Source organism: Acanthochromis polyacanthus, chromosome 3, assembly GCF_021347895.1.
Source record: "Acanthochromis polyacanthus isolate Apoly-LR-REF ecotype Palm Island chromosome 3, KAUST_Apoly_ChrSc, whole genome shotgun sequence".
NCBI classification, from domain to species: Eukaryota; Metazoa; Chordata; class Actinopteri; family Pomacentridae; genus Acanthochromis; species Acanthochromis polyacanthus.
The window spans coordinates 8,117,197-8,145,052 of record NC_067115.1 but is presented as its reverse complement, the minus strand read 5'-3'; the positions used below and the strand labels follow the sequence as shown (position 1 = coordinate 8,145,052).

Here is a 27,856-nt window from a genome sequence, read left to right as displayed (position 1 = left end):
GCACTTCAACCTGTCTATGAAAGACTGAAAAAAGTCTGCATTTTCTTGTTTATGATGTCTAAATGATCAATTTTAATCAACAGTTATCATCAAAACACTTAAATTTAGTCAACACCGTGATGGCTTATTTTTTCCAACAAGACAAAAATTACAAAATTACCAGTACTAGAAAGTGATAGTAACTTTCTGACAATTCATGAACTGAACTACTCATCCATGATGCGCTATTTCATTGGAAAAAATAACAAAATCCAGGCTTAAAATCGTTATCACAAACACTTTATTCCACATGCTTCATTGAAAAATTCACACACAAAAACATTGTTCACAGTAAATTTACTCAAATGAACATTTTGTGTCCCCTGGCACAGCTGTGAAGGCATCAGTGACTCAGCGGAGACTATTTGGCTGAACTGCAAAATAAAAATGTAAGCAGTAAAATATCTCTAGCATGTAGAGCCAACATATTTTTCTAGTATTAGTAACATCTGTAGACACTAAACTGTTACACATGTTGATTCCAGGTTATTTCAGTTTCCATAAAATACACAAAGAAATTCAAGTTACATTTTTTCCCTTTATTTCTGATCTCCATCATTGTAGCTGTTTTCTCTCCTTCTTCGTGGTTCTTCTGTTTCTATGGAGGTGCAGACTTTTATTGCTGTGAAAAATGTAACATGAGCAAGCAAGCAAACAAACAAAAAACAACCAGAAACAGCTTGAAGTTCAAAGATTGGAGGCCAAGAGTAAGGATTTCCATTAATAAAAAGTGGGACAGTTGTTATTTATTCTTCTCTAATCGACTACTGGAGGACCTGATTGTGCATGTTCTAGTTTTATATATGCCAACACTAAAAACATAGATTGGTGTAACAGTGTTTATTACACCATAGTATATTCCGCAAGTGTTTTTGGATTTCTAAAATCTAGGACAAAAGGTGTGCACGGGCTTCTGAGACTGATTTACGGAGCCAAACACAATAAAAGTTAGCTTCAAGTGTGATATCTGACAACTTCAAACCAATTTTACTGCAGTTCTTTATTGTTAGCTTTAGCAAGATTAGCATGTATGAACTTCTGTTTCATCCAAACATACCAACATTAAAATTCTATTTAAAATTAGCCACGGTTTTGCAGTAATCCACAGCTTTGGTCAGGTTGCTAAATGCTAAAACTGTTGATAATTTTGCACCTTGAGCTGCATTAACTGGGAGCTTTCCCCCTTTGGATGCCGAATATTTCTCACTTTGGCAATTTGTGCATCAAATATGTTTAATGTGAATCTCCCTCTAAACTCCCAGTCCTTGTGGTTCACTTTTTTTAACCGCCATTGTGTGCACACATCACTATGATTTCACTTAGAAACCTTCTATGGAGCCTGGAAATATTGGGACAACCATCTGCAATGCTTATAATGCACAGTTACAGTCATGATTAGCTTAACTGCAGTAATAAAGTACAGAACACACATCCTTTAAAGTGATTAAGTCCACAGATCTCCTTCTGCTGCTTCTTTAGTCTGCTTGGACCTGCATGTTTGTAGCTGGCCTGTTCTTTAAGGTTCCCCCCGAGATGCACGTTATCCTCTGCGTTTGTAAAAGAAGCAGCCGCTTGCAATGGAAAAATCTGCCTTTCATGCTGATTTAAAGATCTGCACTGGTGTGTTTGCATGTTTTAGCTCCTCAACTGCAAATTATGTACACTTGAAATAATTGCGCACCGGCGTTGTTTGTTTTTTAAGGAATTAAGCTCCAGGCATCCATTGATTGTCACTGAATGCTGCACAGTATAACTTCTGCAGCTGAAAAGCAGCAAACTGTCGAGTTACATAGTTCCATCACTTTGAACATTTAGTGGTATCTGCTGTTAAAAGAGAATTCAGGTTTATTTCAACCTGCTGTATTTCCCATTAATGTATTTATTGTGACTCCCACAAAACAGCTACAAGTGTGAGCTTCCAGCAGCTTTCCAAAAACCACGTTCTTTATTTCAAACATTTTTCTACGAGGGTGAGGGTTTTCCTCACAGGATAATCTCTACCAAGTTGGCACTGGAAAAGCACCAGGTTAGGATCAGCCAGAATTCACCTTTAAGGTATAAACTGGATATAAATTTCTGCACGGCATTACCTCACAATAAAGTTAATACAGACTGGATGCTGACAGTGGTGATTTATAGAACTTAAACCAGTTTCAAAACCATGTAAAATGTTTGTTTTATTGTTATTATTTTGTATAAAAATAAATGGAAGCCAGTGGCAAAAATTAAATCAGATTTTGGAAACACAGCAGCAACATGACAAGTCTATGAGATATGAAACAAATGGGCCAAAACATACAAAAGCACCAGTGTTGTCTTTTGAGCACTGTGTTAACAGTGAAGCCTTGTGAAAATATGTTTTTTTTCATATATATATTTTTCCCTTTTTCTCATGTGTCAACTCCAGGAAGGAGCAGGGAGAGTCGACGACAAGGTTTGTAACTCTACTCTTTCACTTTCACTGCATCCACAGCACATAGAATAAGTGCTCCGACGTCAACTAAAAGAAGCTTATTTGGTCTAATTACACGAAAATTAAGCAGTTTTTTCCATTAGTATAAACGTTATGTTTGGCGAACACAACACAACATCATCACAAACACACCATCCCCACTGTGAAGCATGGTGGTGGCAGCATCATGAGGTGGGGATGTTTCTCAGCAGCAGGCCCTGGAAGACTTGTAAAGGCAGAGGGTAAAATGAAATCAGCAAAGTGTAGGTAAATCCTGGAGGACAATCAGATGCAGTTTGCAAGAGAACTGCAAGTTGGTAGAAGATTTGTTTTCTGATAAGACAGTGACACGAAGCAAACAGTCAAAAATTCAAAGAAATGATTTAAAGACAAGGTGAATGTTTTGAAATGGGATTTGGATCAGTTGTGTAAATAATAATGGGGTAAGATTACAATGTTCACGCTGATTGAGATCTATCAACACAGTCTTAATCTGTGAAGCACTTTGTGTTGCAACTCTGTTTGTATGAAAAGTGCTATACAAATAAAGTTTGATTGATTGATTGATTGATTGAATGCTGTAACTGCAGCTAAAGATGCATCTACTACAAATGACTTGATGCTGGTGAATGCTGTTTTACATTTTATATTTTTAATAAACGTGCACAAAATCAACAATCAAAACAGCCAAATCATATTGACCAGCATGGTGGAGGCAGCATCATGATCTGGGGCCACGATGCAGCGTTGAAAAGCAGCATAAATTAGTTACTGATAGTTAACGTGGAAGACTACCGATGAAGAAACTGTGAAAAAATTGCATCCCTAGTTGGCACATGTGCAAAGGTTCAGGTCTAAAAGAGCGTTCAAGTTCCTGCAGTAGAAAACGTACTGGGTGCTCCTTTGCTTATGGTCGACATGAAATTCTGCCTGCTGCTTTTTGTGTTACTCTGCTGATAGACGAACAAATAGCACTGGAAACAACCCTCCCTCTCAGCCTGTCACCTGCACGGTATCTAAAGATTTCCAACAGTAAAGTCGCTTTAACTAGAGCAGGTTTGGGTTGTGGGTGATGCCATGTTGTCCTGCCACTTTTACACAAGCACTCTCTATGACTCACTGTTTTATCTTTCTGTTTGGTGTTTTATCTCTCTTTATTATTGCTACACATGCACATACACATACTGAGTCACTGAAATAAAAACACACCTACATACACGACATATTTTTGTCTGATTTTTACCATCCTGCTGCAGGTGTCTGTTACACACTTATTAGAAATGTTATTTTGATGTGTTTTGTGGTTGTTAGTGTTTTAGCGCTTTCAGACTGATTCGAGGAGGCCAGTGGGGGCTGTGTGATGTAATGTGTTTTGCTTGCAGTTATGAAACACCAATAAATATTTGTCTGCGAAACACCACAGCAACCTGAAGGCAGTTGTGCTGTTTTTTTCACCTCGAGCCCGGTGGCATATATGAACTGTACCGCAGTGCAGATGGAGCCACACAATGGGAAAAAGTCAATAAAATAAGCAGATTGAAACACACAAGCAGAGAACTCATCCCACACTGTAATGTAGAATCTCTAAGAGCGAGGAAGGCTCTGGGAAAACAACCCCAGCTCTATTTACATCCCCTCTGCAGAGCCGCAAGAGATTAAAAGCCACAGTCCAACGTGAGCTGCCGTATTTTATTTATTATCAGGATTTGTAAAGTAATACATCACAGATACAGTATATAGGAGAAAAAAGCGGTGATAAAACGCAGCTGGGAGAAAAGATGACACACAAAAACAAAAGGATGTGCATCCTAAAGCCCTCAGTGAACCCACAAGTGTCTGTCTAAAGGTTAGCAGCCTCACACTGGTGATTCACACACTTGTTGCCATGGCCCGGCTGAATTCACATAGTTAAATGAGGGATATCGACATTAAGTGCATGAGTCACCAAATTGCAGCCTTTTTCAAACGGCGCTGTAGATATTCATTTTCTTCGACTAGGCTCAACTGCCTCCGTTGTGCAGCTTCTAAATGTCAGTGGTCGACAAACTGAAGCGCCTGTGGTGGCTGCTGTATTCCTTCATACTTTACTGAGCTCGTACATACAGTCTTTAGCATGACAAGGAATAAACGCACATAAACCAAGAAACAGGAGAAGGGTCAAAGACCCACAGGACAAAAGGTCATTCTTCTCTAAAGCAAGCTATTTTAGATTCTTGAATTAGATTTGAACCGGTCAGAATGATATTGTAGATATTTTAAGCTGAAATTTCGGTCAAAATGTGATCACAGATGCACTAAATTAGAGTTTTGACTTGGAAAAATGATGTTGCAGATATCTGTAGTGGTATCAGAAGCTGCTGTGAGTGGAAGCTGGATTTTTTTGGATTGATTAATTTACCTCTTACAAGCTGCAGTTATCAACTCTGTACATCAACTGTGAAAATATATTTCACCACGCTGAATGTATTTTACAACAGCTCGCTTCTCTGTATGCTTTTTTGAACCATGCTGTATTTATTTTATTGATTCACTATGTTTTTTTTTTATCTCACGCCTGGTTTGTAGTTCATCTGAAAACTGAATTTTTATGAAATGACTGTTGGTCATGGTTGAGTCTCTCATGGCTTTTTTAACAGAATGTGGTGGTTTATTTTTGATGAATTTTGAACAAAAAAAAGATGAATAATTCCCACCTTAGATTGGATTTATTTTCCCACATTTTTCAAAATGTTGAAAAAATGCTTTCTGTCTGTACAGTTTCTGCTATGTAAATAAACCTGCTTGCTAGCTAACATCTTCAGGACACTGTGGTTATAATTACATATGATCACTTTAATGGTTTTACCTCCATGTCAGAGCTGCTGGAGGTTTAACTTCCTGTACATTTCCACTTCAAGTGTCTGATGAATGAAGCTCTTGTTCTCTGCTCTGTATTTGTTTTTACTATTTTTATTTCCCTACAACTTAGCACTACCTCTTTCCTCTTGAATATAAATACTGACTAGTCTCAGTGTAACTACAACTAGTCAAAATGTAGTTGTTAATATCTGTAATTTGAATTGAATGTTACAATGGTGCGTCATATTCCTCCATCTTCCACTTGCTGTAGCTTCTGATGTAACAACAGATATCTGCAACATTATTTAGTTAATTCAAGATATATTTTGACCAGTTTAAGTTTCATTTATGTGAAAACAATAATGTAGAAGAGAATTGAAGATATCTTACTACAGAATTGTGACTCGTCGGAATTAAACTTTAGATCCCTGAAACTGGGCTTGTAACTAGTCATGATTGTGAATATCTCAATAAGAAACATATAAAAGGTAAAAGTTAGGTAATTTATCCTTGAAGAATGACAATGTGGATTTCTGAAATGTTGTTTTGACTCAGAAGAACTAAATATCTGCACTAAACATTGCAAAAAAAAAAACAAAACACTTTTCTCTCCTCCGTTTCTGCATCATGTAACACATCCCCGTATGTCTATCTCCTCTTGGTTTATAGTAAAATTCATAGTAATAAGCAGAAGCTACTGAGGAGGTGTACCACTCGGAGACATAGGTACACAGCATCTCTGCTTCCCTGCTACGTGCAGTTTTTCTTTGGGAATGCTGACTAATTCCTGGTGCATGGGTATCTGTAGGAGGCAGCAGAGCCGGTTAAATCCTGCAGGGAGGTTTCATAGCAGTACAGTATCTGCCTTTCTGTCTTTGATATTTGCCTGAGCGATGCGCTACTTTCTGCCTGTTGTGGTTTTTGTTTTTAGCTGTCAGATCATTAGAGTCTGTGCCAGGTTTCACTCTCACTGACAGTCGCTGTCAAGCAACTAACAATTATCAGCTTCTTCCTTGAATGCAGTGAGACAGAAGATCTCTTGCGTAGTGCATTATCTTAATTTTTTATTTCTTGCTTCGAAACTATAAACTGCGCTTCACTCCCCATAACACATTAACAAATTTTAAACTGTCCGGTAGTGTCTGTAAGGCTCAAGATGACTTTTAGTTTGAAAAAACTGCTAAAAATCTTTGTGTTTGTGTAATTCTATCATTATCATGAACACTTGCAGCTTCTGCCTATTGTAAACACTCACTACTGTACCAAATGTGTATCAACCCTCTGATCCTCCTTTTTTTTTGCATTTCTTTGCACTCCTGACACATTTTTCCTCACTGTGGGCTCATTTTTCACGGTAGTATGAAGTCCTACATTTTGATTGCAACACACAACCATGACTAGAATAAGAATTAACTCAAAATTGTCTTTTGTGCTAGCCTAGCCGCGCTAGACAACCCACGGCAACAAATTTAATTCTCTGCCAGGGTGGGTCTAGTTACCCTCTATAAGGCTCGAGGTTGGATGCTCCTCAAACTGGCCGGACGAATCACCATGAAGTGTAGAGTCAGAAGGCGGGCATAACTAAGTGACGACAGAGGCGCGACGATTCTGAGAGAAACAACCGGAAACAACTAGCCTAGCCGCGCTAGACAACCCACGGCAACGAATTTAATTCTCTGCCAGGGTCGACAACAAAAACGACAACAGTCGTTGAGCTCCATTAGCACCGACTCTGAATAATCTTTCTGTTAACATGTCTGTAATATACTTGAGCTTCACCCATTGACTGTATAAATAAGGCTTCACCGAATTACCGCATCCTCTGATTTCCGGCGCTGTAGGAACTACGTCAGCCTATTCGTTGCGCTGATTGGTTGTATACCTATCCAATTGCTGCAGAGTGATTTGATAGACAACCTTTTAGCCCGCCTCCCTCCCTGTCGAGCGTGCCTAGACCCTTGTGTCTTCAGAGCATGGGTCTAGCACGGCTAGGCTACTTTTGTGCACTAAATCATACCATAATAAAAAAGTAGAATTTTTTTCTTTATTTTGCAAAAATTTAAGTAACCTGGAATAACCATGTTCGTCATTTTTGATCTAACCACAGGTGTTACCGACACATCGTACCTATTTTTACTACTTGCATTTATAATTTGCTTCCATAGGCGTCGGCTTTCTGCTCTGTGGAAACAGTTTGCTTTTGCATTATTTTTTTTGTAGAATCTGGTTACTGCAAAGGGTTCATTTTTGGCAAATTCTTAAACAAGATGTGTAGAATATAGTGACTTTGATTAAATATGATTTTAAGTTTAGATTTTTTTAAATTTTCCCCAAGATTATCCTTTTTATAAAACATTTTTTTTGCAAAAATTGAAAAAAATTGGAATCAATATGTTCAATATTTTTACCACTCTGGCAAAACAATAGTGTCTCCACATGCCATAGATATTTAACTATTTATATTTTGCAACCTTTTTCATACTACTCAGCAAATCAACTGTAAAAAAATGTTTCACCGTCCATGCCAAATGTATCTTCCAACAACTTGCTCCTCTGTTTACTGTTTTTGAGTCAGGCTGTATTTATTTCATCAATCAAATATGTTTCATTTTCTTCTCTGGTCTATGTAAACACAGTCTGCAATCCATCTAAGAACTCTGAATTTTCATGTCATGACTGTTGGCTGCAGATGAGTTGCACCAAGTAGTGTCGACTTGTTTAAAAATAGTGATTTTGATGAATGATTTCAAGCTTAGATTTGGTTCACTTTCACACATGGATAATTTAAAGACTGTCAGAAAGTTGAAGATGTGACGATGCTCTCTGTTTTTGGTGTCATATTAATTTTAATTTTTTTGCCTTTCAAACCTACGGGCAGCTTCTAGGATTCAGAGGGTTGATCCACAACTTGAAATAGTGTGATAATGTACACCTGTTGAAGAATCATGTGTTAAAACCTACAGTGTCCCGCTGTTTTAGGATATTACTAGGATGTTACAATTACAGTGAAAAAGTGCTGAGAGACACGATAACTAATTGTTTTTCTTTTCATAATTGCTTAAAGTAGGAAAAATATAGATACAAGCATTAGACTCTGAAGCAAAACAACAGATGTTCAGCCCAATACACCATAGTGTTTTCAAATGAGCTATGCCTGACGCTTATGCACTGCCTCTGCATGCTTTCATTTTCTTATATAGCTCCGTAAATACAGACAATCCCTTAAAGAGCCCATATTATGCTTTTATTTATTTTTTCCTTTAGTGTTATTTCACTTGGTTTTTGTGCATGTAAAAAGTCTGCAAACTCACAAAAACGCCAGTCAGACCAAAGAGAGTTATTCCCGCCACCAGAAAACTGCTCCTTAGATGCCTGAAAAACTTCCTTTAAAGTCTACTTTTTTGTCCTATTACTTATCAACATCATCATGTACGAAACAATACCTGCACAGCTGTTTTATAGCCCGTTGCTATTTCCTTGCTAAAGCTGTGTCTGCTGGAACTAAAATCTCTAAACTGATAGATCTGGGGTTACTAAGCAACGCTACCTGGTTTTCGTCGGACCAGCGGACCAATCAGAGCTGACTCGGCTTTTCAGGAGGTAGGGCCTGAGCGAAAACTGAGCTTTTCCGACAGAGGAGGTGCTGCAGCAACATAAATGAGAAAAATATTCATTTATAAATATTAAAGCTTGTAAACGTATTATAGTAGACACACAAAAAGAAACCTATGAATGTGGATAATATGGGCTCTTTAAGGTCTCTACACCACTTCTCCTGTTTGGTCAGGACATTTTTATTTGTTTTTAACCATAAATTTACTCTTAAATGACACATTATGTGCAATAAATCAAAAACATTCAGTACAGTTTAACCTTCTGCTATAACAGTACAACACTAGTTGTAATTTGCTTAAACGCCAAGCATCATGACGCAGCTGAAGCATCATACCTAACAACGGGTTGCATTTTGTGTAAAGCACCTGCTGCAATGCATGCTGGTCTTCCTCCATGTTGTCCTGCAGCCCTTAAACCTGACTTTAGAACTCTGAATGATGGCTGACATGTGATGAGACCAAATAAAGGAGCAACTATTTGCCAAAAGTCTTAAGTAACTTAAGTTGTTGCCTCAAAACTTGCATCAATAACACATATTTATTCACCTGTCTGTCGTTTCACACCATTCTTCTCCTTCTCTTCGTTCCGACTCCTCTGCTGTGCTGCTCTTCATCCCACTTCCAGCCAGAAGTTGAGCTTCAAGGAGCGGGTGAGGATGGCAAGCCCCCGCGGTCAGAGCATCAAGAACCGGCAGACGTCTTCTGTAAACGACCGGCGGTCCCCGGGGGCCGATGCCGGCACCGAGGGAACAAGTCCCGCCAAGGTCCAGAAGAGCTGGAGCTTCAACGACCGCACCAGATTCAGGCCTTCGCTCCGCCTCAAGAGCCAGTCACGCTCCACCACGGACGGTGAGGGCCAATCACAAATGCTTTACTGAGCTGTGGGTCAATAAGAGCTTCCATTTTTATCCTTTCCACATACAGAGTTCAGTTTATTGTTAGTATGAAGTTAATGACAAATCTTAAAAACTCCACTTTTGTTAAACAGGAGACTGTTAATTAGGCTGAGCACAAAGACTGGTAACAGAGAGGAAACCTGTTCTACCTGACTCTGTTCACTGTTTACCATTTTATACCTCATTTTTATCCTTAATTAAATAAATCCAGTCACCTTTACTTACATCATACATTTAAAACAAAAGCCTAAGTGCTTTTAAATAGAGAATTAAGATCAATGTTCTCACTTTACCTAACAAGTTTAAATGTAAGGGTTTAGACCCTACAGTATCAGATGTTATAGACACTTACCTGGTTGATTTAAATAGCAAAGTTAGGACTCTTTTTATATTATATACTAATCTGATTTTTTTGACTAAGTCAAGTAACACAGTTAGGACCCTATAATATTATTTATAATACAAATTTACCCGACAAATTTTACTTAATCTAAATATTAATGGTAAACCCTTTCAGTTTTTTATATAAAGAAGAAATTCACCTTATTTATATGAAATTTAAGATACAAGACTAAGACCGTACAGTATTATTTATTACATAAATTAGGCCATTTTTTTTAAATCTCAAGACGCCACAATATTAAAAATAGTGTAAATTTATTCGTCAAATTTTTTAAAAAAAATTACAGCTAATCTCCAATAACATTGTTATATAAATTTATCTGACAAATTAAAATAGCAAAATTAAAACTATCCAGATAAGAAGATATTATTTTAGAAAGTAAAAAATTTTATTGTGTAACTTAAATATTAAGCTTATCTCTCTACAGTTTTGTTTATTATACAAATTTAGGTTTGACAAACTTAATCTGAATCTCATCTAATTTTTTTTAACCAATTTAAAACATACAATTAATCCCCTACAAAATGTGTAAAAACCTCTTCTGCTCCCAGTGTCTATCTGCTCATCAAACTTTGAACAGGAAAGCAAAAGACATTTCCCCCTAAGTGTCAGACTGTTCCTTTAACTGGCTGTTTGAGTCTTCTTGGCCGACCACCATAGCTGGTTTTACCCACTAATTCAGTCAGCCGAGTGCAGGAATGCTAATGGCTGCTTCCTCTGTCCGGGCGGTGCCGGCCTGACAAGCCGTCGCGGGCAGCAGCCAGTTGGTGTTTGTGGGTGGACTGATGGATGGATGGAAGCAGCCATATGGGCTGTCAGAGCGTCCAGCTGGCTGCCGGTGGAGAGGAGTCTACAGCCAAACCAGCCAAAACCTAACTGGCTGGATGTCTGATTATTCACTGACATGTTAGAGGATGGGAAACATTTGCATGCCATTACAGCTTAATTAGAACAAGAAGTTGTTTTAGAGGAACATTTGTTAATGGAGCAAATCATTAATCAGCTCTGTTTTTCATCACACAGCAGCCAGCATGCTGTGGACTAAGTGGTGCTTACCTGAGGTCATTTACAATGTGTGGTTAAACACAACAAACAGCTGAACTTTGCACTGTAAAACTCAGTTCAAATCCTCAGCGTGCCCATAAACAGCTGTTCGTGATTTATCTGCACAGGTCTACTCTTAAACACTGATTTTCTATTCATCAAAATCAATTTTCTCCTCTACCCTTAGTTCACTTGACTCCCTAGTATCATTATATTCAGACTTTTAACCCCAAAATCAAAACTACTTTGTTACTATACCACAAAATTAAGAAAAAACGGCTACATTTCTGTTGTAGAATTATACAGGTTCCTAAAGCTGATATATAAAGCATTAACTATTATTAAAACAGATGGACCAAATCCCTGTATGTACCATGAAAGTTGTGGTTTATAATGGATTGGAATGCAACTATCCCACACTGCACGTTTACAGTGCATTTTATTGTCATTTTAATGCAGAACCAGCTACTAACCAGTGGTAACCCCACATAAAATGACCTAAGTGGATCCAACCGGAGCTGACAGAGCACAGGAGCAAAAGGAAGCCATCAAAAACGTGCAGAAAATATGTCAATCTCAAAGGAGCTAACTGGAGCCTTGTTTTTAGCTAATAGACGCTAATGGGGGCTATCAGAGGCTAATATGAGCCATATGAAATTAAGAGGTGCTGATTGGAGCTAACAGAAGCTAATAGGTGTTAACAAAAAACTACTGAAGCTAACAGTAGATTACAAAAGTCACAAAGAGACACAACCAGAGCCAACTGGAGCTAATAGAAGCTGACAGTAGCCATTGGAAGCTAGCAGAGTTTATCTGAAGCTCAAAAGAGCTAAGTGGAACTTTCCTTCACTAGTAAGAGCTAACAAAAGTTATCAGGAGCTAACAAACTAGCTGAAGGCAATGGGATACAACTAAAACATTGGTCAACTACAGATAAATGTCATTAAATTGAACTAACTGGAGCAAAGTGCATCCAACTGGAGCTAACAGACACCATGTCAAGCCAACAGGACTTAACAGAACACATCCAGCAGGGGCTGAAACTTTTGGGAGCTTCCTCTTGCCAATGCCTATCTATAACTAACAGGACCCACGAAGAGCTAACATGAGACATTAGGGGCTAGGTTTAGCTAAGTTTAACCATTTGGAAAATAATAGGTGCTGACAATGAACCTATTGAGGCTCGAGCTTGGTAGCCACCTGCAGATAAATGACACTAAAATGAGCTCACTCGAGCCAAATGCAGCCAACTGGAGCAAACACAATCTAGTACAAGTCATGAGAAGCTAAAGGAGCTATGTATAGGAAACATGAGCTAACAAGATCCATATGACATGGGCTACTTGGAGCTAGTGGGAGCTAAATAACTGGCACTAAATAGAGCTAAATAAGCAGCCAGAAGTTGTTGGATAATGACTGACTACCGGCAACACCAAAATGCTGCAAAGTGGTTGTGATTTGTGAGTGAAACCACAATCAAAGCAAAAAATCTGCTGCTTTTTTTGGAGTTAGCTGAAGTGTTTGAGTATTCTTCTCACTGGAGCCTGTAGTTGGTCTTCATGTTAAATGTCACATGTGACACAAAGTGGCCTGATCACTAAACAGAAACATGAATAATCCTCCTCCTCCTCTGCCTCTTCTCTCTATACAGGCGAGTCCAACATGGCAGCTGAGGATGGTTTTGATGATAAAGGATGCCATTGTGAGATCTCTGTGGAGGACTTGTTGCCCTCAGTCAAGTCTGTCATCAGAGCTGTCAGGTGAGACAAAGAAAATGACTCCTCCAATCCAGCTAATCCTGTTTTTTGCCGCCTATAACCAACCGTGACTGCAGCCCCCTGTTGTCCATCAGCTCTCCTGAGGATTAAAGTGACCGGAAGACTTTTATTTAGCTTATTTTTAGATCGTCTCAGTGTGCAGAGACAGGAAATTTGGTTAGTGGGAACATTAACGCTGCAAAGCTATGTAAGGTGATTACAAGGACACAGTGTGTGTGGTCAACACGGTCTCACGGGGATTCGTGAAACTGTCACGTCAGTTTTTGTTTCGGTTTCGTGCGCTCCAACACGATGTCGTCATGTTTTTCGTGCAGCTCACCATGAGCGAAACCCGCTGTGGTAATCACATCTGAAAGTGGTTTATACCGGCGGATTCATGACGATCTAAGCTGTCCATTGGCGTTTGCGGCCGCCGCTGCGGCCACCGGACATTCTTTAAATTCCTATGCAAATTAGGCGGATTCATGACGATCTAAGCTGTCCATCGGCGTTTGCGGCCGCCGCCGCGGCCGCCATTGCGGCGGCCGGATCACATCTGAAAGTGGTTTATACCGGCGGATTCATGACGATTTAAGCTGTCCATCGGCGTTTGCGGCCGCCGCCTCGGCCGCTACTGCGGCCGGATGTCTGGCGGCCGCCATTAATGATGATCTGTCAGATGCAAGTTTTGAACCAGCAGGAATTAAATATGTTTAACTGTTTGAATGTGGGGGGCTGCACATTGGTATAGTGGTTAGCACTATAGCCTTGCAGCAAGAAGATACCCGGTTCAAATCCCGGCCTGGGCCTGGGATCTTTCTGCATGGAGTTTGCATGTTCTCCCTGTGCGTGTGTGGGTTTTCTCCAGGTACTCCGGCATCCTCCCACAGTCCAAAATATGCTGAGGTTAATCGATTACTCTAAATTGTCTGTAGGTATGAATGTGAGTGTGATTGTGTGTCTGTATATGTAGCCCTGCGACAGACTGGCGACCTGTCCAGGGTGTCCCCTGCCTTCGCCTGAGTCAGCTGGGATAGACTCCAGCGACCCTAGTGAGGATAAAGCAGTGTATAGAGAATGGATGGATGTTTGAATGTGTTTTAATAAATGTAAATCTGGCAAAGACTGAAACTCAACCTCTGAACCCCCAAACCTGCCGGCATGTTATATTTCTATAAATCTGCAAAATGACACAATTTATTGGAGGCAGAAACTGTAAAAACAGAAACTATTATTAAATGTTTGATTTTCCCACAGTCTATGAACTACTTATCTGGAACATGCAGTTTCAATGGAAACAAATCTAAGCTTAAATGTGAGATATTTTATCAAAATCACTTCATTCTACATATGTGATATGATAAATCACCTGAAATAAAGCAGTTGCAGTCCCTAAATACTGTAAAAAATGAAAAATTCTGTGCTGTTCTGTGTAACGTTGAAGCCAATCATGACTCAGCTGTAAATAACAGTAACATGACATAATTTCAGAGACTTTTCAGCTAAACTGCAGGCTGTGTTTACACAGAGCAGTAAGAATACAGGTATGGAATCAAATTAAAAATGTAAGTAGTAAAACATCTACAGAAAATTTAGGCACAATTGTTGCCAGTGCTGGTAACAGCTATGGGCACTTGGAAAAATCTAGTAAATGTTGTTTCCATATTTTTTGTCATATCTGTAAAATAAATAATCAAATAAATGATTTTTTTTTTTAAAAGGTTGATTTATAATTCTAACAGTGTCATACTGGATAGAGGGCCTTTCTGAGTGGTTGTGTTTCCATAGAGGTGAGCCCACAGTGAGGAAAAATGGAATAGGAGCACAAAAACTCCAGAAATGTGCATGGGGTTCAGAGGTTTAGTTTTTAATCTAATGCAGACATTTTATAAGTAGAAATGACAACTAGTTGCATTCTCCACAGTAGGAAATGCACTCGATGTCGGTAAGAGTTCTGCACCTAGAATCTTTAATATGTCAAAAAAAAAAGTACCACATGAAAGTGCACAAGTATCGTCAGTAAAATGAACTTACAGGCTTCTCACATGCCAGCTTTACTCTGTGGGACTGTCGATGCTCTCAGACTGTACCTCCTTCCTCGTCTCGCCTCCACTTGGATCAGTTTTATTGCTGTCTGTCCCTCCTCTCTCCACTTTCAGCCAAACTCCCCTGAATTCAGCCTTGAGGCTCCACAGGTGCATAAATTCAGAGCGAGGTTCAGATCGTTTTACACTCACACAGCTGAAATCTGCAGCAGGATGTTTCCATAAGGCCTGGGGAAGTGAGTGTTCAGGTGTGCCCTGTGTTGGAGTTGAACAAACAGGTCGTTGGTCTGAATGCAACACGTTTAGAACAGCTATAAAAGGTAGAAAATAAGAAGTGGGCTGACATTTGTTTTCATTAGCTGTCCATTGTGGCTGCTGGGTCACAGCTCCCCCTCCTGGCTCATTTGTGAACTTTGTTTTGTTTTTTTTTTTTTCTTGAGTGATGTACTGTAAAACTGGATCTTTGCATTAAGTGCGTTTTTACACACCAGTTTAAAGCACATTTTTATGCTTGTGCAAGGAAAAAGTTGAAAAAAGAGAAGTTAACATTCAAAAGTCTGACAACACAAATTAGGTCTAATACAAAAATATTCATGAGAAACATACCTATCAGCTGAAGAATTTCAGTGAAAACTCTCAGCATGTTTAGTTTTTTCTGTTTAAATGACTGCAGCTGATTTAACTGTTTGCTTCATTTATACAACCTCTTATAAACAGTTTCTAAGTCCTCAAACTTTTCAAGTTCATGTGAAAATGACATTTTTGGACCACACTGTTTTAGCAACTATATGCTGACATGCACAAAGTTTGTGACTTTAAGAGCCCTTATTCTGCTTTTTGAGTTTCCTTTCATGTGTTAGTGTTTCTTGTTCTTTTTGTTTTCTGCAGGATAATGAAGTTCCATGTAGCCAAGAAGAAGTTTAAGGAGACGCTGCGTCCGTACGATGTGAAAGATGTGATAGAGCAGTACTCAGCCGGTCACCTGGACATGCTGTGTCGCATCAAGAGTCTGCAGACCAGGTAGGATCCAACAGTGTTTATTCGACCGCACTGATCCGTGCGTTTTCATAGCTGCACGGGTTTACATCTGTGTTACATATGTGTGTTTGTGCATGTGTGTACCGGTGTGCATGTGTTTGCTTCCCTCACAGGCTGGACATGATAGTCGGTCCGCAGCCACTGAGCAGCCGAGCCAAGACCTTTTCCTCCCCCTCCCTGCCTGTCTATTACAGCCAGGGCAGAAAGAGCTCCACCCAGGGGTCAGAAAACCCCCAGACACCCACTTACACACCCACCCACCATCACATTGCATGTCTTCAGTTTGCTTCTTGATCAGTCGATTCACAGAGTTTGAAATAAATAAATGGGGCCTCTGTTACTGTGAGAGAAAACCCAAGTTTCTTCTGAACTGACTGACTGAGATTCACACTGATCTCATCTACAAGCTTCTGTCCTGAATGTGAAGTCAACACTAACAAAACTCTGGGTTTGCGCTGTTCAATTAATAGAAATTTGCAGCCTGGTGCTAACAATACCGCAACATCTTCTGTAACAGACACGCAAAACAACCACCTCCCATTACTGTTATAACACTGACCTCTGCTGTCCGTGTCTGAAAATGCAGTTTATGCTCGTGCAGGTGGAGTTTATCTCTCAGACTTTATAATTTTTTCGACAAAATTACTGTAACTCAAGCTTCACCTACGTGCTTTTTCCTCAGCTGCTTCCAGTCATATTCTATGGTCTTCGTCAACACAAGGAGTTTGCTCAGTTGTCACAGAAAGCATCCTTCAACATACTAAGACTGAGAGGCAACTGAAAGCTCTGGAAAAAGAGAGAAATTGTATTAATTGTGTTTTTGTACACCTGTTTTTTTATGTTTGTGCATAAAAAACTGTGGAAACTTCAGACATTGAGGAAATAAGGAGAAATAAAAAAATCTTACAAAAACATTTGTAACATCAGCATCAATGGAAAATGTCCATTAAAATCAGCATCTATCAGTATTTGTTTGCGTCTTTTCATGACAGTAACACTCGAGCAGCATAGATTTTTGTTTAATTTGCCATTGTCACAGCTACTTTTAAAAAGTTTCCAATCCTCACATTTTTTGATGATTTCCAAGTTAATGTAAAAACAAAATTAACCACTGGATTGTTTGGACCACAAAGTGTAAATAAAACTACACTGTTAATGTATTACTGCAAATATATTCTGTTTTGCAGTCATACATTAACAGTATACAACATGTATTTGGAGTACCTTTAGTGTGATATATTGCTGCTTTTTAGTTTGTAATCAATATCTGAAAACTTATCTACATGTTTGTTAAACAATAAAGCATCAAAACATTTTGTATTAGACTGCAGAAATGAAATTATAAACTAAAAAAACGCAAAATTCAGGCTCTTTAACAGTCAATACAGTAAAAGAAAGTGTAACCACCAGATTTAATGACAGAAAAATAGAAATGTAAAGAGAAATACTGTACTTTAATTCAGTTCTCTGTGTAGTTTTTGTTCTTCTCAGGATTAACCTCTTAGTTGCGTGTCCTGGTTGTATCCTCTTCTGGTTTAATTTTTTCTTTTGCTCATTGTCTGAAAATCCAAGTAGTTTGAGTTGAAAACAGTAACAGCTCAACCGAAACACTTTTGGGAATGTTATATTTATATGCTGTAACTAAATCAAAGCACATACACACTCAAAAAAAGTATAAAAACAGATTCATGAAAATGTTTGAGGGCTCCTGTCAAAGCTTTAATTCCACATCCTGTTGGTGAGCTGGTAATTGCATGACACTGCTGTGGTTTATCGCTGCTTTCTGTTGAATTTAACCCAAACTGACTGTATTAACCACATTTACTGAGCCTCACTGGATTGAAAGCCAGAAACAAGTGAATTAGAATAAATGTCCTTTTCAAAAAAAAAAAAAAGAACATGAAAAATCTTGAATCACAGATTTAGCAACATGCCATCTTTAAATTGTTGGCACTGTTTTCCCATTAACCATAAAGTATTTGCTGAATCCAGTGAGGAGATATAACCTCTAATGTGCCTGTACAGTACTTGAGAGGGAAAAAAGAGCTCATCTGTTCTTGCGTTGCAGTTTCCTTCCTTTCCTGCCTAGTGGATATCTGCTGTTGCTTTTGTTCCTGCAAGCATTAAACTTTTATTGTGCTTGCTTGTGTTTGTTCCAGGGTGGACCAAATCCTCGGCAAGGGCCAGATCCCTTTGGATAAGAAGATTCGAGAGAAGCTGCTGTCTGATGGAGATTTACTGGAGGACATGAGCATGTTGGGTCGAGTCTGTAAGGTGGAGCGGCAGGTCTGTGTTCGGGCTTTTATTTTAAAATGCTGCACAGAAATGTGTGGGTTTTTTTTGTTAAAACTGTGTCAGAATAGGCAGTGCCCTTTGCTTATTTCTCAGTTTACATATCCTGGATTCTTTTCCTGAGATGTGAGCAGGAGTTTAGGTAACAGGCACATAAAGTCCTTGCTTTAGAGTCTCCATTTTATAGCAACTTCAGTTAAATATGTTGTGTAGCTCGGCTGCATCAGCTGTTCCTTATTTTGTTACAACCTGCTGCCATTTTTTAAATTTTATGTGACATGAGCAGAACAGGGTTCATGTGAACTTATATTGAACTTTCTGAACCTCATTCAAATTTGGAAAATTAACTAAATCAAAGCTTATAATCATGACACTTGACCACTATTTACTATTTGCACCAATGTCAGATTTTGAGTTAACACACTCATACGTACCATGAAGTACAAAAGAAGTGTGACAAACATAAGAGCACTACACAAATATACACATACAGTATATTCACTTAAAAAATTAAAAATGGTGTAGTAATCTTGTATGTGATAACGCTTCTGTTATACATCATGTGCTAAAAAGACTTGCGCGAAACTTACAGCACAGATGTACAGATGTATCCACGCTCCAGCAGCCTTTTCTGTCCTCAAAATGCATTTTAGCATTTGAGACGTCTTTAAAGATGGTGCGCTAAGATTGATTTCTGGGTCACAAGCAGAAGGACAATAAGGAAGAGACAAAAAAATAGAGAAATTATTAGAGGCTACTGTCTGTTTAGATACGATCCTCGCTCAACTCTGTTCCTTTTTCTGATTGTCATAAGAGAGAAATGGGTGTAAGAAATTTAAAATAGGTAAAGTATATCTCACCTACTAAATAATTAAAAAATTTTAAAACATTTTTCCTCCATTTTGCCTTTCATGCCTGGCTGGATATCTTATTTCTATTGGTCATTTGGGCATTCTTAAAATTGTGGAGTAAAGTTCAGCTAATCAGAATTTTGACTACTGTGCATACACTTTGCTCAATGCAATGACCAACAGTTGAAGCAATTTTAAATTAATCAGTATTGGCACAAACATTTCTGTGATTCTTAGTCTATATCTGTTTTCACAGGGAAATGTGCAAAAAGAAAATGCAAAAACGACTATTACATAAGACGCAAGATTGCTATGCTACTTTATCCCAGCTTATTTCAATACTCATTCACTGGCCTGACGTCACAAGACCTCAAATAAGATTCTATCATGCTGCTCCTTTCCTTGATAAACTCCCTAAAGCTAGCTAAACATACACTATATTGCCAAAAGTATTCGCTCATCCATCCAAAAAAATCAAAATCAGGTGTTCCAATCACTTCCATGGTCACAGGTGTATAAAATCAAGCACCTAGGCATGCAGACTGCTTTTACAAACATTTGTGAAAGAATGGGTCGCTCTCAGGAGCTCAGTGAACAAATCCAGCCGTGACGTTTCCTCGCTCCTAAATATTCTACAGTCAACTGTCAGCTGTATAAGAAAGTGGATGTGGTGGGAACGACAGCAACTCAACCACCAAGTGGTTGGCCACGTAAACTGATGGAGCGGGGTCAGCCGATGCTGAGGCGCATAGTGCCAAGAGGTGGCCAACTTTCTGCAGAGTCGATCGCTACAGACCTTCAAACTTCATGTGGCCTTCAGATTAGCTCAAGAACAGTGCGCAGACAGCTTCATGGAATGGGTTTCCATGGTCAAGCAGCTGCATCCAAGCCGTACATCACCAAGTGCAATGCAAAGTGCTGGATGCAGTGGTGTAAAGCACACTGCCACTGGACTCTAGAGCAGTGGAGACGCCTTCTCTGGAGTGACCAATCGTGCTTTCCCATCTGGCAATCTGATGGATGAGTCTGGGTTTGGCAGTTGCCAGGAGAACGATACTTGTCGGACTGCATTGTGCCAAGTGTAAAGTTAGTTGGAGGGGGGATTATGGTGTGGGCTTGTTTTTCAGGAGTTGGGCTTGGCCCTTAGTTCCAGTGAAAGGAACTCTGAATGTTTCAGCATACCAAGACATTTTGGACAATTCCATGCTCCCAACTTTGTGGGAACAGTTTGGAGCTGGCCCCTTCCTCTTCCAACATTACTGTGCACCACTGCACAAAGCAAGGTCCATAAAGACATGGATGACAGAGTCTGGTGTGGATGAACTTGACTGGCCTGCACAGAGTCCTGACCTCAACCTGATAGAACACCTTTGGGATGAATCAGAACGGAGACTGAGAGCAAGGCCTTCTGGTCCAACATCAGTGTGTGACCTCACAAATGCGCTTCTAGAAGAATGGTCAAAAGTTCCCATGAACACACTCCTAAACCTTGTGGACAGCCTTCCCAGAAGAGCTGAAGCTGTTATAGCTGCAAAGTGTGGACCGACGTCATATTGAACCCTATGGATTAGGAATGGGATGTCACTTATGTTCATATGCAAGTCAAGGCAGGTGAGCAAATACTTTTGGCAATATAGTGTAGGAGGGACCACCTCTACTGGTTGCCATAGGACTTAACAGTAACCACCTGGTGGGGCAACCGGTAATACACCTAATTATCAGGAATTGGTAGATACCAAATATTAAATGACTCAAATCGGAACAGAACCAAAAAAGACAAAAACTTAATTAGGACATTTCTAATTTAAAGTCCAGCAGTGCCATGGTTGTGTCCTGTCTGAAAGCCTCTTTGTTTAGATGCTCAAATCCAAGTGTGAGGGGCTGAAATCAACACTTATGGGATCAGTATATTCTGACAGACTTGCTCAACAGATTTGGCTGAATTTCTGTAACTTTCACTTCTGTCCTTTTAGGTCCAGTCAATCGAGTCAAAGCTCGACTCCCTGCTCGACATTTATCGGCAGGTTTTACGCAAAGGCTCGTCTTCAGCCCTCACGCTCTCCTCTCTCCCACTCTTCGAGCTGGAACAGACCTCTGACTACAACTCCTCAGTCTTCAGTAAGGACCTGCCCTGCTCACCACAGGTCGGCGGTGGAGCGCCTCCCCCCGGAGGCTTTGTCACTCACTCCTCCACCAACTCCCACCTCCCCCAGGGGGGACTCCATCTCATTCTGGCTCCCCCAAACGAGCTCAACCTCAATCTCAATGCCTCCTCCTCCACACCTCCCTCTGGCCTCGCATCCTCCTCTTTCAGTCCTTCTCCGCTGCCTCATCACCATCATCACCACCATCATCATCCTCATCACCACACCCAGGCTCAGGCTACCACACCTGAAAGTGTCACCGATGAGGCAGTGGGGAGTTCTCCACCCATCCTCACTCCAAACAGTGTCAGCAGTTCTGGGGTTAGAGGAGTCAGAGATGGAGGGTTTCCTCTTCTGACGAGGCTTCCGCCACCGCCCCCTCCCAGCCGGAGCAGTGGTTCTGGCAACATGGTGCGGACGACATCCACAGAAGTGTCCCCTGACATGGAGGATTTCTGTGGAGGTTTAGAGACGCAGATGGAGGACAACAGTGTCGGGGAGGACCTCAGCCTTGGATTGGGGTTGGGCAGACTGGGGCAGCAGCTACAGGACAAAGGCAACAGCAGGCTTAACACAAAGGAAGAGGGTTCCTGGAGGAGACATATGAGCCTGGAGCTGGAGCCTCTGGTGCCGCCAGTTCTGGGCTGCTGCTCTGGGCCCATCCAGATGGACCGAGGACTGGGCAAGTCCATGTCAGTGCAGGACCTGATGCAGGGAGCACCAGGAACCGTCCACGACGCAAGACACGGCCACAGCCTGTCGTCTCCGAGCCCCAGTACGAGCAGCGACTCTCCCGTTGGCTTTCACAGCTGTAGCCAAGACCCCGGTGGAGGAGGGGGAGGTGGTACAGGCAGGAGTGGTGGAGGTGGTGGGTGGGGTGAGGAGGACCTCTTTATTAGTGACAGAGACATAGAGGCGAAGGGGTTTGACTTTCTGTCACAGGGGACTACAGAGGCCCACATCTACACCTCGGAGATCCTGAGGACAGGGGGCAGAGCTGGGGTGGGGTCCCAGGGCTCAAACCGTAGCCTGGCCAGCGGTCAAACATCCTCCCCCTCTGCCAGCAGCACCGAACTGCTGAACATGCCGCACGTACGGCTAAAATAGACCCGGCTACATGTTCGTAAGGCACACAAATGTCACCTCACTGATGGTTTTTATCCTTTTTGGAGGGTGGGACTAAAATATGGGGTCCCTTTTGTTTGCTTATTTTCATGTTGATCCATTTGATAAGAATCATAGTATTTTCATACAGGCTGATCACATACGGCATTTTGTTGCATGAATTATTCTTTTTATGAAGTAGGATTGACAAATCTGAGATAAAATATTGACAAATGAGAACACAGACTCCAAAAACAACTTCAATAAGAAACGCAGCCCCTGAAAGACGGTTTGGTAAAATGTGACCTCGACGCACAGCATGATGAACTGCATGTTTTTAGTCAAAGGTACAGAGATTTACAAGGTACAGTTTACACTCAAAGATGGGAACTAACCTGACACTGATGGAAACCCACTTTGAGAACACCACTGATGTCTGTTGCACAGATAAAGAAGATGTATTTCTGTCTCTGCCATGACATGATAGGCTTCCACACTGAAATGAATGTTACCTCACAGTTGCCAAATGTTGACATTCTCTGTAAACCCATAACCAGATCATGTCAAGTTTGTATCCTTAAATTATATGAATCCTAAACCACGAATCAAACCGATGATGCCCACGATCTTTTTAAATGTACCAAACTCAGAAGAACCACAGCAGTAATGTGAATGCAGGCAATACAATTCTCATTTTTATGGATTCTTTGTACACTCTCAGGCATCCGTACTTTGATTTATAGAAAATTCTGTACAGTAAATCAATTAGCAGACTTCTAAAACATGCTTCAGCAGCGTAATCTCTTCCAGTGAACTACAGTTATGAATTTTAAAGGGACAGTTTGATCCACTGTGGAGGGAAACAGCAGTGAAACATATTTACTAAACCTAAAGAAATCAATCAGTTTAAGCATTTATATATATATATATATATATATATATATATATATATATACATCAGTTAAAGAATATATAATGTTTTAACTGATACAGATAGTTTTAGGTGGATGGCATACAAAGCTTCTGTGCTGGTCCGCCTGTGTGTTTCTCCAAACAGAGTTAACTGACCTCAATCTTCTTTTTGTATTGCGGTTACTATGAACACTTCAAATAATCTGAACTATCCCTTTAAGTGCAAGTAAGGTTTAATATGTGTGTTGCAACAATATCAGAAGTTACCTGAAACAAGTGGGTTTGTAAAGCCTGCTAAGATAGATTTATATTTCATACTGTCAATGCCAGATTTCTCAAAAACATCAAGAGATGTGATCTTTTAGGGCAGAATAATAATCTGAATCACAATTCTCTCCACAAAATTAGCTGAAGTCATCTAATTATTTGTGTATATGGTTATCTGGATACAATGCCTGTCACTTTAACTCAAGACTAAATGCCTAATTAAAAAAAACAATCTATTTTATTATGAAGTAGTGATATGTACTCTGAACTTCGTAAAGAAGCATCAAACCAGCAGTTGCTGCTAACCAAAGACAGGTCACTGTTGTGGCGGTCCTTGATATCCTTCAGCTGCCTCTAAAGTCAGTCTCTCTTCCTGAGGACAAGTTCCATCTCCACAGTCTTGGACTACAGCTGGTGGTCAATAATAGTCGATGATGTTATCACAGGAATAGTTTGGCATCTTATTCTTTGAGTCCTTCACCTGCAGCAGGTTCTAGTTGGTCTGATCATCCAGAGAGCAGAACAAAACCTACCATCACCACCTGCAGTCCAAGAGGGAGGAGTTAGAGTTTGGAGAGGCAACTGAATGAATTGAGGACCACAACAGCAACCTGACCAGCCTGCAAATGTAAACCAAGATGAGACGGGACTTTCTGGTTAATAATGACTGAAATACTTAGATATTAGGACTTTAGACTGCAACCGAAGTGGGTACATATTCACACCATTTTGAGAGTGCAAAAATAAACGGAGAAGGTGCAGGCAGAGAGATACTGACTAAACCAGTGATTTACAAGAGGTATCACATTCAGTCATAATGGTTAATGCATTACTAGGGCTGCAAAATTACATGAAAATTAATCACAATCATGATTTTGGTGTTCTGCAATTAAATATAATTGATGGGGATAAAAAAAAACTCAGCACATGGGAAACAGATGTAGATAAAATGTCTTGTTTCAACTTGAGTAAATGTGACATTAGGATGCCATATTTTACTGTTTTTAAAGTATTTTTGGACTACTGTAGCCTGCATGTGAGGCATTTAGAGAACAATGGTAAACTGTAGTGTCTATCAATATGCAGCTGTTCAGCAGGTGAGGAGTTTAGCTTATAGGTGTGGTATCAGAAAACCTCCAGGAAAAGATTGGCAAAATGTCTATATTTTGCAAATATCAAGTCTGAAGTCATTATCAATTTTTATATCAATGCAAAACTAGAATAGCAAAGACAACATTTCATTAGCATGCAAGGTTGTTTGACAAAAAAAAAAGGATGGGGAAGTACGATCAAATTATGTGCCAACGCTAGTCTGGAGCCCTGCATACAGCGTCATAAATAAGATTCATTTAAAAAGCAGAGAATAAGTCGAACTGCCCACGATATCAGCTTGGCCACCCCTAATGTGATGTCCCTGTGAGTTGTAGTAAACAAGCTACAACATGCAAACACATTTCATTTTTGCTCAACTCTGATTAGGTAGATATCTTGTTTTGAAACTCTTTGACAGATGTTCTTGTTGCACCATGTTGAAAAAAATGTATGGATATTCTCAGTATGCACATGTAAAGACAAGGATGCCCATTCACACATACAGCCAGCAGGGAGGCCCCATGTCCACCATCCTGTGGAGGACCTTCAGTACAGATTAGTGGAGGAACAGATCAATTATGCACTGATCAGTTGGTTCTCCAGCTGATCACAGCCATGGACTGAAACACTTCTTGAATGTTATTTTCTGGTGTAAAAAAAAACAAACCTGTTTGATATTTTGTCTGAATAGGTGTGACCTCGCAAAGCACTTTGTTTTGGTTCAGAAACAGATACACTGAGAAATGTTCAGAGATTTAACTTTGTATTGCAGTCGGCTTTTTGCCACCCTGTTTCTACATGAATGGAAGATTATAAGATCTTATTTAAATCACAGTCAGTGTTTCTTTTTTCATACAGTCTAATGTGGGATTACTTTTTCTTCCTTGAAGTGGACTTGCTGCAGAATGCATCGCTTATTAGTATGAACAGAACATCTATTGCTTGAACTGCTGAGCAGTGACATCAACACGACTAATTGTCAACTTCTCCCCACTGCATGGTACAGAGTCAGTGTGTTGAGTAAGATTAAGGCCTTGATTATACTCTCTTGTGGATGCACACATGTACGGCTGTAGACACCTCAGACATGTACTCATTCTATATTATACTACAGTACTCTCTAGTCTGTGCCTACATATTCCACGCATGAACAGCATTTACAGAGGGGTTTGCGCAGATGATGTTGGAGTGTCATTTATTAAACACTTCTGATTCTGCTCGTCGATTCCGGTTCTTTGCGGGCAGGTGGTTAAATTCCTACAACAGTGAAATCACGCTTTTACCTCAATGCATGAGCAACAATAATCTAAGGCATAAAATACATATTGTGGCAAGTACTTCTACGTTTTCCTAATTTTCTAAGAACTCCCATCCAAGCTACTTCACAACAAAGTTCAATCCTGTCATTGCAAAGTGTTTTGAAGCAGCATTTGTTGAATTAAGGTGAGCGTTAAGAGACAATTGTGTAATTTGTGCTGCTGGCATGCAAATTAAGTAACTGCAAGTAATGCTCTGATTTATTAGGACAAATGCATCAGGAGACAGGAAAACACACATGCATTCAGCTTACATGAATAATGGCAGACAGATTGTGATAGAAATGGTACTGAAATCGATCTAGGAACCAAAAAGCAGAATCAAGCCCAAACTTTGGAACTGGTTCCCGCTGAACAACGTTAGTGGACACACACACTGACAACTACAGACATATCGGATGAGTAGTTGTCCATAATACTTTCTAGTTCACTCGGAGGACAGGTTACATTCATGAGCAGTAGATCAATGTCTGCAATTGGAGTATGTGCACTACTGCGCTTGAAAAGTCATTGCTGCACAGATCGTCCATAGAAGAATCCGTGTGAATTCTAACAAACTTGAACAGTTGACGAAAGTTACGTCACGCAGAAAGTGTAACACTGGCGGAACTGGTTCTCTCCTAGTTTGAGGATGGAACCATAAGATGCAGGTTGATCGTTCCCATAAAGCCTCACTGGTGAGTGATCACCTTTAGCTAGCAGTACCTCAGTGAACTCTGCAAACCGATATCAAAGATCAGAACATACTAACCAGGCCTGGGGTCACTTTTACTTAACTTCAGATATTTAAGTATATTTTGCATGAAGAGACTGTCATATCGAAACGTATATAGAACTGAGAACGAATGCTTCGTCGTCAAGTCAATTTACTGTTTAAGGTTCAAACTGACTACATCAGAAGTTTTTTTTAAAAAAAACACCACAGCTCTGATATGAAGTCTACAACATGTGCAGAACATACAGTAAACTGGTGCCTTGCTTTTGTGGTACACTTTCATCTCCATGTCTACTCAGTTTCCAGAAAAGTGCATTAAGTTCCTCCACTGCTGCACTGTCTTTATGTTCTCTCCTTGAAAATGTTCTGATTTTGTTTTTTAAACACAGATTGCTACTGGGCATAAAACGGGCCTTTGACATGTCAACATTCTGTCTTGTTTCTTTTAATTTATTTAAATTATGTGCACATATTTACACATTAGTAATAATCTCAGTTAGATTACGGAAGCCTGTATTGTAATGAAAATGCAAGTGAACTTTTCTTCTCATTCATCAATAAAGGAAATTCTATGGAAAGGTGGGTTTGTGCTTATTCATCATCAGTTGCTAAAATAGAGTTTCTGCAGGTTTCAGCAAGTACAATTAAGACTTTTAGACAATTTCAAGTCAATGCTAGTTCCTAATTTGCGATTAATAGTAATTTATTAGATAAAAGTAACATTTACAGAAACAATTTTAAGTTTAGAATTTCTTTGCTGAAAGTTCACCACACGTTGACACATGACTTAGGTGTGTACCGATAAATTCTGACAAGACAGTTTAAGTTAGTGGTTCCTGGTTCACTGTCGGTCATGTAGTTTTGTTACAGTGTCACAAATACAAACATTTTTGACAAAACACATTGAAGTCGTTGATGCACAACGTGGGCCAGGAAATGCCTATTTTCCATTGGATTTGGGTCACTTTTGACCCATGTTGCGCATCAAAGGCTTACTGTAGAAATGAGACCGACGTTAATGCAAAAAGCTACATGAA

The 27,856-nt window shown here is 39.9% G+C and overlaps 1 protein-coding gene and 1 long non-coding RNA gene across 2 annotated transcripts in view; one reads left to right on the top strand and one right to left on the bottom strand.

Annotated features, from left to right (window-relative positions):
- kcnq5b (potassium voltage-gated channel, KQT-like subfamily, member 5b) overlaps positions 1-27,397 on the top strand; it is a 163,212-nt gene extending 135,815 nt beyond the window's left edge. Inside the window, exons 9-14 of the mRNA XM_022193395.2 lie at positions 2,447-2,473; positions 9,569-9,792; positions 12,938-13,046; positions 15,977-16,108; positions 18,286-18,412; positions 21,243-27,397. Coding sequence (XP_022049087.1) covers positions 2,447-2,473; positions 9,569-9,792; positions 12,938-13,046; positions 15,977-16,108; positions 18,286-18,412; positions 21,243-22,520 — 1,897 coding nt within the window. The 3' untranslated portion in view covers positions 22,521-27,397. The remainder of the gene's footprint in view (positions 1-2,446; positions 2,474-9,568; positions 9,793-12,937; positions 13,047-15,976; positions 16,109-18,285; positions 18,413-21,242) is intronic.
- Positions 263-21,247, bottom strand: LOC127533149 (uncharacterized). Its single transcript, XR_007940891.1, has 2 exons — positions 19,009-21,247; positions 263-17,685 (listed from the first exon to the last, which is right to left on the bottom strand). It is a non-coding gene; the product is annotated as an uncharacterized LOC127533149 (long non-coding RNA).
- Positions 27,398-27,856: the final 459 nt, after the last annotated feature.